Source organism: Silene latifolia, chromosome X, assembly GCF_048544455.1.
Source record: "Silene latifolia isolate original U9 population chromosome X, ASM4854445v1, whole genome shotgun sequence".
NCBI lineage: Eukaryota > Viridiplantae > Streptophyta > Magnoliopsida > Caryophyllales > Caryophyllaceae > Silene > Silene latifolia.
The window spans coordinates 103,086,948-103,102,719 of NC_133537.1; the positions used below are offsets into that span (position 1 = coordinate 103,086,948).

General features: G+C 41.8%; 1 protein-coding gene across 1 annotated transcript; it reads left to right on the forward strand.

Moving 5' to 3' along the window:
- Window positions 1-10,546: 10,546 nt before the first annotated feature.
- LOC141617997 (uncharacterized) lies at window positions 10,547-11,503 on the forward strand. Its single transcript, XM_074435120.1, has one exon. The coding sequence runs from the start codon at window positions 10,547-10,549 to the stop codon at window positions 11,501-11,503; it is 957 nt and encodes a 318-aa protein (XP_074291221.1).
- Window positions 11,504-15,772: the final 4,269 nt, after the last annotated feature.

Here is a 15,772-nt window from a genome sequence, read left to right on the forward strand (position 1 = left end):
CTACGCAGTGGGGTACATATTGCTACATTGTCATGCCTTTCGGCCTAATCAAAGCTGGAGCAACATACCAAAGAACTGCCACCACTCTCCTACACGACATGATGCATAAGGAAGTGGAGGTATACGTTGATGACATGATCGTCAAATGAAAAGAGCGAGACAGCCACATCAGCGCCCTTCGAAAATTCTTCGCTCGCCTTGGAAAATACAACATGAGACTAAATCCTCAGAAGTGTGCATTCGGGGTCACCTCAGGAAAACTCTTGGGACACGTCTTCAGCAAAAGAGGCATCGAAATCGATCCCACCGAAATTAAAGCACTTCAACAAATGCCTCGGCCTAAGAACGAGAAGGAGATTCGGGGATTTCTTGGTCGGGTCCAATACATTAGCCGCTTCATAGCCAAACTCACAATGAATTGTGAACCTATCTTCAAGAAGCTTCGCGCCATCGATCACACCGATTGGGACGACGACTGTCAAAAGGCCTTCGTCAGGATAAAGGAAATCCTATCCAAACCTCCTGTCCTCATGCCACCTCAGCAGGGAATTCCCTTATCCCTATACCTGTCTGTCACCGACACAGCCATGGGAGCAATGCTAGCACAAACATTCGACAGCGTAGAACTAGCCATCTACTACATCGGCAAAAAGTTCATCGAATACAAAACAAGATACACCCAACTGTAAAAGGCATGCCTTGCCCTAGTTTGGACAACAATGAAGCTACGACATTACATGCTCAGCTACACGGTTCACATCTACTCCAAGATGGACCCCGTCAAATACATCTTCGAAAAGCCCGTGCTAAATGGAAGGCTGTCTAGGTGGACACTCATGCTATCCGAATTTGACCTCAAATTTGTACCCCTCAAGGTTATCAAGGAAAGGGAAGTCGCCGATTTCCTAATAGAAAATCCCGTCAATGAGGATCCGACGACCGACACATGGTCACTCTATGACAAAGACATTCTTTGTGCCGACACTGATGCATGGGACCTCTACTTTGAGGGTGCATCAAATCTGAGAGGCTTCGGGGTAGGAATACTTCTAATATCACCATAGGGGGGACACGTTCCGATCTCAGTCAAATTAGACTTCGTCGTCACCAACAATGCCGCCGAGTACGAGGCATGCCTCATCGGCCTACAAGCAGCCATAACACTGGGCATCAAAAAGTTGAGGTTCTACGGTGATTCCTCACTCATCATCAATCAGGTGTCCGGATCATGAAAAATCCGAAGCAACAGCCTAGCACCATACCAAGCAAAAATTAACCAGGAAACCGAATTCTTCGATCAAATCGACTACTTCCACTTGCCATGGGAAGAAAATAATTTTGACGATGCCTTATCAAAACTTGTCGCGCTCGTCAACATACCCGACGACATGACATCCATGCCTCTATGTGTCGACAGAAGGAGGGATCCAGCTCACATCTGCGCCATTAACAACAATGAGGAAAACGATATCGAACCTTGGTACCAAGTCATCCTTAACTACAAAACAAAAAACGAATTCCCTCTTAACTCTGATACAAGAGGACAAAGAGCCATCCGTTTAGTTGCATCACAATTCTTGATAAACCAAGAGCAGCTATATAAAAGAACACCCCAGGGGATCATTCTCCTACGCATTGATCACCACAAAGCCAAGAAAGTCATGGAAGAGGTCCACGATGGAGAATGTGGCCGTCACATGAGCGCAATGATGCTAGCCCGAAAAATCATGCGGTTAGGCTACTATTAGACCACCGTGGAAGCCGATTGCAGAAACTACATCAAACATTGCCACAATTGCCAAATCTTCACCAACATATAACACATACCACCATCCCTTTTATACACCATGACATCACCCTGGCCTTTCTCGACCTGGGGCATCGACATAATCGGCAAAGTCAACCCGATAGGCACTAAAGGACATTGCTTTGTCCTCGTCAGAATCGACTACTTCACCAAATGGGTAGAAGCACAATCCTATGCAGTCTTGACCGCCAAACAGGTGGCCAAGTTCATCCACGACAACATCATCTGCAGATATGGGGTACCCCATGAGATCATCAGCGACCAAGGCTCCTACTTTCGGGCCGAAACACAAGCCTTGCTGGACAAATACAAAATCAAACAACACCGATCATCCCCCTATCGTCCCGAAACCAACTTAGCGGTAGCGCATCAAACAAAACGCTTGTCATCATCATCAAAAAGATGCAAGACAATTACCGCGATTGGTCGAGCAAACTCCCATTCGCACTCTAGGATACCGAACCTCCATTCGAACACCAACAGAAGCAACACCCTTCTACCTAGCATACGGTATGGAGGCAGTACAACCAGTGGAGTTCGAAGTTCTATCTCTACGCGTCCTACTAGAAAGTCAAGTTCCTGAGGGGGAATGGACCCGTCGAAGGGTTGAACAACTCACACTCCTAGACGAACAGCGACTCAACGCCTTGCACAACGTCCAGCTATACCAACGACGTATACAACGGGCATTCAACAAAAAGTCAAACCCAAAAACATTAAAGAAGGCGACTTAGTCCTTAAGTCGGTTCGAGCACCGTTACCCGTCGATCAGATCGAGGGAGAAACTTAAACCCAATTGCGCCGGGCTATACATAGTCAAGAAAATCCTTTGGGGGGGGCGCAGTGAGATTGAGTGATCTAGACGAGGGGACTTCACATACACAACCAACCTAGACCAACTCAAGAAATACTACCCTTGAACTTTAGCAACCAACAACCTCTCCCTAGTTTCACAACTAGTGACCGCAATCCAAACTAACAACCTTTCCCTAGTTTCACGACTAATGACCGCAATCTAAACCAATAACCTTTCCTTATTTTCACAACTAGCGATCGCAATCTCCATTTCAAGTCAATTCCTCAAAAGGTTCTTATTTGAAATTGCATGTTTATTCGAGTCTAAGTTACGACACCTTGCATTGTTCCCAGCATCTTCTGATCTGTCAAAGGCCCCATCCATTTGCACACGCAAACAAAACACCTGAACTACGAGCTGGTTTTATTTCACTTCTTTAGGTGGATACGTAGGCAATCCTTTCTTACACAAGAAGGACACAACCACAACACCCAAACAAAATTTACACCCCACTCAAGCAAAACACTTGAACTACGAGAATGGTTTGATTTCCCCTCTTCCGGTGAATACGTAGGCAATCCTTTCTTACACAAGAAGGATACAACCATCCCCACACAAAAACAACAACCCATACAAACTCCTAAAAAAGGGGGAAGTATTTCCTTTTCCTCACAAGAACAAAAAACAAAAAAAGCCTTTCTCCTTTCCCACAAAAATTCCCTTCACATGTGCAATGTTTAGGATAATTTAAACCGAATTGACTTTACAAGATGGATAGAAGAAACACTGAATGTTCACAACATTTACTTAGCACGAGCAATCCTCTTATTTAATTAATAATGAGAAGGATTACGAAATTGAAAACAAATAAAGCTAAGCAAGTCCACAAATTGTCAACCTAATGTGTCGACTAAGACATCTCACATAGTAATACTAACACAAAAATACAATAACTAGCTAATACAACATAATAAAAACACACGAACACTAATGCAACATAATAATAAAGTGGGTAATGGAGGTCTTCACTCTTTAATTTCAGTCTACTCTTGCCTTTGCCTTCGGGGTACATCTTGCCCTTGTTCTTCTTGCTAGCCCGCCGAGCATGGGCATCCTCTTTGGAACGAATCCACAACGGCAACGGCATCCGGTCTCTTACTAGACCCTATGCTCAGCCCAAGCCGAGCCCACACCCGGCTCACTATCTCTTTGGGACCCAAGCTCCTCCTCTTTGGTGGCCGCACCACATCCGGGCTAACGCCATCGGTAAAGTCGTCAAAGAAGGCACGGTTAGCCTTGCCAACCTCCCTATACTTCAAGTCAAGGACTTCATCTTTGCGGAAGTTTGACCTTTCTTCCAAGGTTTGAGCTCTTGACCATTTGAAATAAGCGGGAGTCACCCGTGTCGTTTGAGCAGGGTTAAGTACCTCCCAAGTCGGCCGAGTGGCCCACAACCTCTCGAAAATCTCCAAAAGCTCGGAGTTTCGAAAAACACTCTCTTGGACGAGAGTGTCTTGAGCGAGCACCTTTTTTTGGCGGCCCATTTGCCTCATAACCCTTTCCGGATAAATGAAGGAAGCAACCTTCAAGCCTACAACCATCAAAGAGCAAGAACAAGCGGCCGGAGCGGGCAACCCCGTAGAGGACCTCAAGTACCACCATGGTACCACCCAACGGATATGAGGACCACCCTCCTCCATCAATTTCGAGGTCCAATAGGCGTTGGTGTACGCAAAGCTATCCGCATACAACTTCTTCCTCATAGTAAGGTGACGGAAGGAGTAAGAAGAAGCATCAACCGGAGGGTCGACATAGCTTAGCCTCTCCATGAGCCATACTTGGAGGATCCTTGGAGATCCAAACAAAAGAGGGTTCCCCACAAGAACCCTTATTGTCCAAAGCTTGGACGATCTCGCCAAGCACCAACCAAGATGGATCCCACCCGTGCTCCATTTGCTGAACAACATGCACAAGGGTCATGCTACCATACCATCTTGGCCCCTCCTTCTTAAAAGCATCAACAAGGAGGTAAGCATGCACTAGGCAAAAGGCAAGAGCCCTTCTCCTAGCCACCTCCGAGATATTGATATCCAAGCGGTTTCAAAAGATGTTGATAAGAGCCAACAAGTCAACACCATGAGGGGCAAGGAGGAAGTTCACTTGGCACATCGACAAGCCCAACATAGAACGAAACTTCCCCTTGTAACACAACCTAGTTGGGGGAAGCACCAGAGTACAACTCGGTCACCCTCCAATAACACCCACTACTTCGGCAAGAGGGCAAATTTCATCCTTCGGAAAAACGAAAATATGATGTTTTGAATCCCAAAAAAGAGAGCATACTTCAAGGAACGAAGATTGCACCTTAACTTGACGAAGCACCAACAATTCACTAACTCCCATTACAATGAGCTGATACTTCTCGGGAGGCGATAAATCCCGACACCAATGTCGCAACCTATTTTCGAAACTATCCATGAATTATTTTGTGGAAGAAGAAGAGAAGGTTTTCGTAGAGATGTTTTTCGTGTTTCGGACGATGAAACAATGAAGCAGAAACGTCCATATTTATACAAAACAATCAGCACTTTTTTCCGATAAAAGGGGGAGCCACCTTGTAGCGCTCAGGGAGCTCGAGCCTCTTTGGGCTGTTTCCAAGAATCTGCACCTTGACTTGTCCCTGTCAAGTTAGTTGTGCTTCCTTCTGACGTATCGTTATTCTCGGCTTAAGGCCTGCGCCTCTCCAAGCCTATGCGGAAATTTTTTGTGTTTTCTCACACTCACATTTCCTTGGATTCACGTTTTACGATATCCGACACGGTTTCCGTGACTCAGCTTTAAACATACGGGTTTTTTCTCTTCTTTTTTTAGGGTGGAAGGGCTAGTCGCCCCGATCCGCGACGAATTATTTCCATGTCAGTCAAAAATTTCGAAAAAATTTCGCATTTTTCGCATTTCCACAAAAATAAAAATTGATAACATAACATCAATTTTCTCAAAACGCTTTTGCAAGTTCGAGTCTTGATCTCGCAAAAATCAAAATCTCTTTTGAAATTCATCCATGACTGTTTGAGTTTTAATTTTTGAGTTGCAAATTATTTTTGGCAAAATTCGATGCGATTTAATTCAAACACGATTTAATTTCTCAAAATTTCAAAACAATTGCATTAAAGAAATCGAAACGTGATGCCTTGTCGCGGAATTTTCAAAATTTTTGTTTTTAACAAACAATTTCAATTTTAACTTCGACTCATCGTGGTTATTTTTGTTTTCAGCATATATTTTTTTTTTGTATGCTTGCGTGTATATGTTTGCGATACTTGTTTCATGTTTTCTACACTAACGATGCAGGAACAAATGTCGAAGCAAATGGGGAATTAGCCGTTGACCGTGCTTCTCCGAAACACAACACCAAAAAGCCAAACGGAAACAAACTACAAACCAAAAACACATATATACAAACCGCCTCATGCAAAATACATCAACACACATTTGAAACCAACGACTGACCATATAAACAAGAGCCAGTACAAGTACTTATCATACAGACACTGCCCTAAAACAATAAACTGCGCCACCTACCAAACTAAGCACTCCCTATCCTTCTAACCAGCAAAGAAAGGGAAAAACATGAAAAGAAAAGGAGTAACAACGAAAGTAGAGGTGGTTACCATGACGATAGCCCCTATTTCCTAATCCGTAACAAAAAAAAAAGGAAAAAGTGTCTGGCACACGTCGGACGATATGGCGATCGGGAATTGTGTCACAGTGCATCGCCCCGACGTTAACCCCTAATCATCGGATTTCAGCGATGAGTAAGAGCCATGACATAGGGTGCCACCCCGATGTTGACCCCCAATCATCAGAATTCGGCAATGATTTAAAGCAGCAACGTAGCGCGATGCCCTGGTATTGAACCCCAATCATCAGACGTCCAAATCTCTGCAGACAACAACCAATGATCAACACGTGATCAAAGTTGGACAAAGGCCACCAAAAAAAGCACAACTGGATAAAGACGGAAAGACAGCCGCCCCTCCTCCAGCTGGATCCTTCTCCTCCTCTAAGGCCTCAGCCTCGGACCCAGGGGGCCTAGCAACCCCTGAACACTCGCCTGAAATCAAAACAAAAGCAACGTAAGCCGAAATTTCGACATTACAATGGCACAAAACGGGCAAAGTCCTAAACACAAAAATCACTTTCAAATACAAAACAAAAGAAAACAGCAGCGAGGGCAAACCCACCCAATCCTATCCAACACAAAAACTCACAAAAAAAGCAACTCGCCTTTCTTTTCAAGCAAAAGACGAGTCAAAGCAACAAAAAACGACTACAAAATAACCCAACACCCTCGGGCCCACACAAGGTCTACAAAAATAAGCAACAAAAATTCCCGACACAACTGGGCATTTTACACATCTCAAAAAAGGCAATTTTACGCCAAATTGAGCACAAATAGGTCAAAAATTCAAATTACGACCACAACAAAGCAACGTGATTTGATCACGCCCCAAAATAACCTAAAATACCGATACGATCCATTTCAAAGCAAAATGACTCAGTTTGAGCCCAAACGGACACTTATTTCGTCAGCATAAGACCGTCTGATAAAAGCAAAATGCAAAATTTTGCCCCTAACACCCAACGAAGGTTTCACATACCAAAGACGGCCTTCCCCGACTATAATGCAACCTAGTGGGGCACACAACTCGAGCAAACAAGCACAAAATTTTGAAATGAGACGGTCTTTTGTCTCATTCACGTTTTTCGCACCTAGGGAGCGGGAACGGGGTCCAAATTGCAAACTAAAAGCACCCTTATGATCCTAAACAGGTTTCTAACCTAATGCAAGCATCAATTTCACTCAAAAATGGGCAAATTAAAATTCCCAAATCGATTTCTATGGGGTTAGGGTTTCGCCCTAATTCAATCAACAAAGAGACAAACAAATTTGATATGACGTATTTCGTATATGTTAAGAGTGGTGATTTATGAGGAGTTTTGGAAGGAAAAATGAAATTTAGACTTGTAATTGCATAATTTACCATTTTATTGTTTTGATATTAATTTGAAGTAATTTGGTAGAATTATGGATTAGCAAATTTAAGGAATGTGTTGGGTTGATGTTGGTTTTTGAGATGTGTGCTAGTATGGTTGGCAAGAGAAGATGTGCAAATAAGGCCTGGTACGAGTTAATAAAACAGGCCCAAATCTCCGTGAAGCAAGACGGAAGCAAGTAGCAAAGAAAGAAAAGAGTTGCGTTTTTGGCGAAATTCCACCCGACTCGCGCGCGGGTCGCGGATGGTCGCCCGCGCCTCAATTAGGCCAAAGACGACTTTTGTGCTTTGTTTTCCTAAACCTTATTTTATAATTATTCTTAGACTTTTTATTTTTATTACTATCTTTATTAGGTTAAGTACTTAGCTTTTGGCTATTGCTTAAAGGATTCATTCAAGTATAGATATAAGAAAACTATCAAGAAAAAACCCAATTGTTATTCATCAACACTATGTGTAAGTAATCCTTCATCTTCGATACAAGCAATTGAAGCACTCTAAATCCGATTGTGAGTTTGAATGTTTTAATTCCTCTTCTTGATTATTGTGAATTGCTTAGTTGTTAATTATATGAATGTTGATTGATTATTGCTTGGTGTATAACTAGTAATTGGTTTCTCCATTCTAATGTTAGGATTGTTAATTGAATAGGATTTATTGATTAACTTTACGCTAGTAACGGTAATACTCCGTATTTATGAGTCTTTGGGTACTCTATCGAGTAGGCTTTACTCTGTCGAGTAAGGGTAAGTTGCGTTTTAAAAAAGTTTCTGACCTGTTGGGTACTCGATCGAGTAACTAGGATACTCGATCGAGTAAGGGGGTACTCGATCGAGTACCTTGGGTACTCGATCCAGTAGCCGGTTTACGGGGAGTTTTTCTCGGGTTTTGTTAATTATGCGATTAAGATATATAACCTTTTCCGTCATCATGCTAAACACTTTTGCAAAACCTAATTTACTGTCAAAGAGAGAAAGCAAGTACGTTCATCATCTTAATCGCATTGTTAGCAAATCCCGGAGTTTGGAAGGTCGGTTTTCGTCGTTGGTTATACCGTTGAGATCCTTGCGTCGAGGGTAAGATCTATGTACCCTTTTTGTTGTATTTCCTTTAAGTTGGTTAAACTCTAATCTAGGGATTTGGGGGTTTTTGAGTAGTTTGTGATTTGGTAGCATTTGCATGTTGTATGATAGGAGGAGGTTTCGTAGAAGAAGCTTTTTGATACAGCTGTAGAGACCGTCTGATAGTGTGCTTTCCAGGTTGGATTTCCTACTCAGTATTAGTCCCATAATGGGATGATCGTTGATGTGTTGAGATTGATTGTTTGAGATAGTAATTGTGTTGTGACGGCTGTGGTTGTGATTGTTTGTCTATGGTTCTCGAGATGCGTTCTCGGCTGAGTGGAGTCACTTGCGGGAGTGGCTTCACGCCCTACTTTCGCCCTTCGTGGAACCCGCCACGGAAGGGGATGTGCACATTAATGGACAGGGTTATCGCTCATTATGAGGAGCGGGGATTTGGTGGGTACGGCTGCGGTCCCCCACTGGCAGGGCTGGTCAAGTGGACAGTCGGTGATTGAGATTGTTGAAATTGGTGTGGTTGTGTGTATGTGACGGTTAAGCTGTCTGTTTATCTTATTGTTGAAATATATTCAGTTGTGTGATTAGTACTGTCCCCGGTTGTTGTTTTGTAAACCTGCGGTGATCCATTCGGGGATGGTGAGCAGTAATTGAGCAGGTTTGAGTTGAGTACTGGGATAGCTGTGATGTGCCACCGTCTGACGAAGAAGTCTTCCGCTGTAGTCTTATTAGTTTTTATGACATTTCAGTATTTCAGTAGACAGTTGGTTTTGAGAACTTGTACCCGTATTTTTGGGATTTGGTTTCAGTTGTACTTTTCACTAAAGTTATATTATTTAAGTTGTTTCGTTATTATCTTATGAATATCATGCCTCGGGTAACCGAGATGGTAATATCTTCATACCTGAGTGGTCCTGGTAAGGCACTTGGAGTATGGGGGTGTTACAGTAACAACTAGGAATTAATATTGAACGGGATACGTTAATCCTAGTTCTTAGAAGCGATTCACATTAATATCTAAAGTGCAACTGGATTGTCTGCATTATTTATTCTCTATCGAGTTCTCTATTTTATATTGTTGTTGTTGAATTAAATCATGAACTGGATAGTTAAGGTTGTTTAACAGCTAGGGTTGATTAAGAACATGATTCGTTTTAATTGACTATTTGTAAGGAGAATTGGAATTTGTCATTCACGATAGAGTAATCAAGATCAGTAATTGAAACCGTCTTACAGTGATCAATTGTTATTGAGTGTGGATATATGCTTGGCTCTAAGACCCTCTTAAATCATTTGATACACCGAAAGTCATTAGCCTTATTACTCAATTTGCGTTAGCTATTCATCTTAGTTCATTAAAGAATCAACTCAAATCCCCCCTTTTGTGTTACTAAGATCTTTAGTTACATTAGAGATCGACTTTTTCTACATTATAGTTTGCATAAATTGTTAATCTGATTCCCTTGGATTCGACGCTTATTTCCGCTTTACTACTGTTTAGGATTTGGATTTAAGTGATATAAATTGTTAATTTGAGGCATACGACTTTAGCCTGTCAAATTTTGGCGCCGTTGCCGGGGAATTGGCATTAATTATTTTTGTGTTTTAGTGTAGGTTTATGTATAATACTCGTATTTCTAATCTGCACCTCGAGCCTTTCGATCCAGAGATTGAGCATACTCTTTTCAGGTTACGGAAGAAAAAATGAGGTGCAATAGTGGCTATTCCTGAAGGCAGCGAGTTCGGCGATCTACATTCTGATTCTGACAATTCGGAAATTTCTGAAGAGTCTGATAAGTCTTTTATCATGGCAGGTATTATTAAGGAACTTACTACACCCGATATCACCCAACAACCTCTCTGTATTACTTATCCTCCGTTGGGTGAGAATGGAAATTTTGAGTTGAAGTCAGGGTTGATTCGTCAATTGCCCACTTTCAAAGCTCTAAGTGGAGAGGACCCCAATATGCATTTGTCGGATTTCCATATTGTTTGCTCAAGCATGAAGCCGACTACAGTTACTGATGAACAACTTAAATTGAGAGCCTTTATATTTTCTCCTAAGGATTCTACACGAGATTGGTTATATTACTTGCCATCTGCATGTATTGATACATGGGTGAAGATGAAAAGGGCGTTCTTAGAAAAATACTTTCCTGCATCCCGAGCCTCTCAACTGGAGAAGGAAATTAGTAATACCGAGCAGAAGGATTATGAGACTATGTGTGATTACTTGGAACGCTTCAAGAAATTATGTGTTACATGTCCATACCATGGATACACCGCTCAAGACCGTGTCATGTACTTTTGCAGAGGTCTCTGCATGGAAGATGGCCGTACTGTGTCTGAAGCATGTGGTGGAGATATTGTGAACAAAAGTCCACCTGAGGCTTGGACAATCATTGGTGAGTTGGCTGAGAGCTCCCGAGATTTTGCTAGAAAATACACAAAGCGTGGATTAAATTCGGTGGGTTCTTCTTCATCTTCTTCCCTTCTTGAAGAGAAAGGTGATACTTTGACAAATCTTTTCAAGGATATGATGTCACGACAAAGGATGGCAATGGTTTGTGGAATATGTTCCGATGGACATCCTAGTGAGCATTGTCCACACATGCAAGAAGGTTCTCAAGAAGAGGTGAATGGAGTGTGGGAGAGCACACCTCAAAAGAAGTGGGATCCCTACTCCGACACGTTAAATCCTGGGTGGAAAGCGCATCCAAATTTTTGGTGGGTTAATTCTCAAAACACCCAACAGTTTGGATAAGGTGGCCAATCCGGTCAATCTAAGACCCAGTCATACCTCGACCACCGGTTCAAAATCTGCCTCCTAATCAACCTCCTCCTAGTGGTCAAATGTCGACTGAAGACATGATTAGTGCTCTAGTTACTAGTCAAGCTACTCTCCAAGCAACAATGATTCAAAATAAAAAAAGAAAACAAGGATAGTATTCAAAATATTGAGACTCGGCTGGGGCAAATGGCGACCACTATTAATAGGTTGGAGGCTAGAGATTTTAATGCACTATCATCTCAAACGGTTGTGAATCTAAAGAATGTAAGTGCAGACTCTGTGAGAAATGGGAGACAACTAGTGGAGGCTGAGAAAGTGAAAAGAAAAGACAAGGAACCGGTGATTCAAGAGGTAGAGGAAGAGATAATGATCAAGGAAGGTGAAGAAGCTTCTATTGTACAGGAGAAGGAGCAGATCCCCTCTTCTATACCGGAGGTGGAACCGGAGGTACCCTTTCGTGATGCACTTAAGAGGACTCACCACTTTGAGCACGATAAGGACATTTATGAGGTATTTCAAAATTGTGAAGTAAACATACCCCTTCTTAATCTTTTGAAAAGTATTCCTAAATATGCAAAATTCTTAAAGGAATTGTGTACTATTAAAAGGAATAATAAATTGAAAGGGGTGAAGAAAATGAGGTTAGTGAACATGTGTCTGCTATTTTTCAAAGAAAATTGCCTCCTAAATGTAGTGATCCGGGCATGTTCACTATTCCTTGCACCATTGGAAACACTAAGATTCAAAAGGCCATGCTAGATTTAGAAGCTTCTATTAATGTGATGCCTTATTCCTTATATGAATCTATCAAACTTGGTCCTTTGCATGCTACTAGTGTTCTTATCCAGTTAGTTGATAGATCGAATGTGTACCCGAAGGGATTGTTGAGGATATGCTCGTTTTGGTTGATAATCTTATCTTTTCTACTGATTTTTATATGCTAGACATGGAACATGATAAACATGCAGCTCCTATTCTGTTAGGTAGGCCATTCTTGAAAACTGCTAGCACTAAAATTGATGTATCTAGTGGGTCCATGACTATGGAATCTAATGGTCATATTGTGCAGTTTAACATCCATGATGCTATGAAATATCCTGCTGATTACCACTCTGTGAATTTTGTTGATGCTGTTGTTGATCCATTAGCTCAATATTTCTTTAATCTTAATGGTGACGATGAGCTGCAGGTAGCTTTGGAGAATAGTGTAGATGGTCAAGAGGTAGAATATGGCTTTTCTGCTAACTTGCAGGAAGTGGTGGCCGAATTACATTAGTTATAGGAGCTCCCTTTGAATTTCAATAACAAATTGCCACTAACTATTCCTTCGGAGAAATTGTTGCCATCTGTTTTGCAGGCACCTATGATAGAACTTAAGGCTCTACCTGAGCATTTAAAGTATATTTTTTGGTGAGAGAGAAACACTTCTTGTTATCATCTCTAGTAAGCTCACCGAGGAACAAGAAGCAAGGTTGAAAGATGTACTTGTGGAGAACAAATTAGCTATTGGTTGGACTATTGCTGACATAAAGGCATTAGTCCCAGTACTTGTATGCACCGGATTCTGCTAGAGGATGATGCTAAACCGGTAAGGCAACTACAACGTCGATTGAATCCTTCTATGATGGAGGCAGTGAAGAAAGAGGTTCTTAAATTGCTTCATGTAGGTATGATCTATCCTATTTCTGATAGTAAATGGGTGAGTCCTACCCAAGTAGTCCCTAAGAAGTCTGGGGTGACCGTAGTTGAGAACAGAGATGGTGAGCTTGTACCCACTAGGATCCAAACTGGGTGGACGGTTTGTATAGATTATCGTAGGTTGAATGCGGTGACTCGAAAAGACCACTTCCCTCTTCCCTTTATTGACCAAATGCTTGAAAGACTAGCGGGTAAGGCTTATTATTGCTTTTTAGATGGGTATTCGGGGTATTTTCAAGTAGCTATTGCTCCTGAGGATCAAGAGAAAACCACATTTACTTGTCCTTTTGGTCCCTTTGCGTATCAACGCATGCCTTTTGGACTTTGTAATGCACCTGGTACCTTTCAGCGATGTCTGGTTAGCATATTTTCTGAGTATGTTGAACGTTTCATTGAGGTATTTATGGATGATTTTACAGTGCATAGTGATTCTTTTGATGCTTGTTTACACCATTTATCTCTTGTTCTGAAGCGTTGTATTGATACTAACCTTGTTTTGAATTCTGCGAAGTGTCACTTTATGGTGGAACAAGGTATAGTACTTGGACATATTGTGTCTTCAAAAGGTATTGAGGTTGACAAAGCTAAAATTGATACTATTTCGTCTCTACCTTACCCTACTAATGTTCGCGAAGTTCGATCTTTTCTTGGTCATGCAGGTTTTTACCGCAGGTTTATCAAGGATTTCTCTAAGATCACTTCACCCTTATGCAAGCTGTTGCAAAAGAAGACAGATTTCATCTTCGACAAGGCTTGTAAGGAGGCTTTTTATGAGTTGAAAGGTAGGCTTACCTCCCCTCCAATTATTCAGGCGCCGGATTGGTCTCTTCCCTTTGAGATCATATGTGACGCGAGTGATTATGCTTTGGGAGCGGTGTTGGGTCAAAAGAATGGGAGGGCTTCCCATCTTATTCATTATGCATCCATAACCCTAAATGAAGACCAACGGAATTACACCACGACTGAAAAGGAGCTTCTAGCAATTGTTTTTGCTTTGGAGAAATTCCGGTCCTATTTACTTGGTACTAAAGTGGTGGTATTTTTAGATCATGGAGTGTTGCGCCATTTGATGGGAAAGAAAGCGTCTAAGCCGAGGTTGATAAAATGTATTTTATTTTTAGTGAATTTGATTTGGAGGTGAAAGATAAGAAGGGAGCAGAAAATGCTGTAGCAGACCATTTGAGCCGGTTGGTGGATGTTGATGCGAATCCACATGAGAAAAATCCGGTTAAAGGAGTGTTTCCTGATGAAAGCTTGTTCGCTATTCATTCCGTAGAGCCATGGTATGCCAATCTTGTAAATTTTCTATGCTCATCTAAATTTCCACAAGGCTTTTCCAAATCTCAAAACGACAAACTTCGTAGTAATTCGAAGTATTATGTGTGGGATGAGCCTTATTTGTAGAAGCATTGTTCCGACCAAATCATAAGGAGGTGTATACCGGAGAATGAGATGACCTCAATCCTTACATTTTGTCATTCACATGCTTGTGGTGGCCACTTTGGTGCAACAAGAACGGCGAGAAAGGTGCTAGATTGTGGATTTTATTGGCCTACTTTATTTAGATATGCTCATGAATTTTTTCAAGCTTCTGACAATTGCCAAAGAGTGGGGAATATTTCCCGAAAGAATGAGATGCCGCAAAGCTACATGCTTAATTGCGAGATTATTGATGTTTGGGGGATCGATTTCATGGGTCCTTTTCCAAGTTCACATGGAAATCTTTACATATTGTTGGCGGTAGATTATGTGTCTAAGTGGGTGGAGATTATCCCCTCTAAGACCGATGATTCCAAGGTGGTGGCGGATTTTATCAAGGCTAACATATTTGCTCGATTTGGAATTCCAAAGGCCTTGATAAGTGACCGTGGAACTCATTTTGTCAACAAGACAATTGGTGCTATGCTCAAAAGGTATTGTGTTACTTTTAAAGTGTCCACGGCATATCATCTGCAAACCAATGGACAAGCTGAAGTGTCAAATATAGAAGTTAAATCTATCCTTGAGAAGACAGTGAATTCTAATCGGAAGGATTGGAGCTTGAGATTAGATGACGCATTATGGGCATATTGAACGGCCTATAAAACCTCAATTGGTATGTCACCTTATCGACTTGTGTTTGGAAAAGCGTGTCATTTACCTATAGAATTGGAGCATAAAGCATATTGGGCGATAAAAAGCTTTAATATGAGCTTGGATGACACGGGGTTGCATCGGAAGTTGCAATTGGAAGAGTTGGAAGAGCTCTGACATGAATCATATGAGAATGCAGCTACTTACAAGGAAAGAACGAAGGCTTGGCATGACAAGATGATCTTAAGAAGGGACTTTAAAGTTGGTCAAAAAGTCTTCTTATTCCAATCTCGTTTCCGTTTATTTCCAGGTAAGTTGATATCCCGTTGGATCGGTCCACTTATAATTGCTAATGTTTATCCTCATGGTGCAGTTGAGGTACGTGATTTAACGACGGATAAAGTGTTGAAATTTAATGGGCAATGATTGAAGCCCTATCATGATGCTGCTGAGTTGGAGGTGGTAGAGTCA

Bases quoted from the DNA above. Each gene is read 5' to 3' on its own strand.
- LOC141617997 (XM_074435120.1), top strand. From the start codon at position 10,547: ATGGCAGGTATTATTAAGGAACTTACTACACCCGATATCACCCAACAA.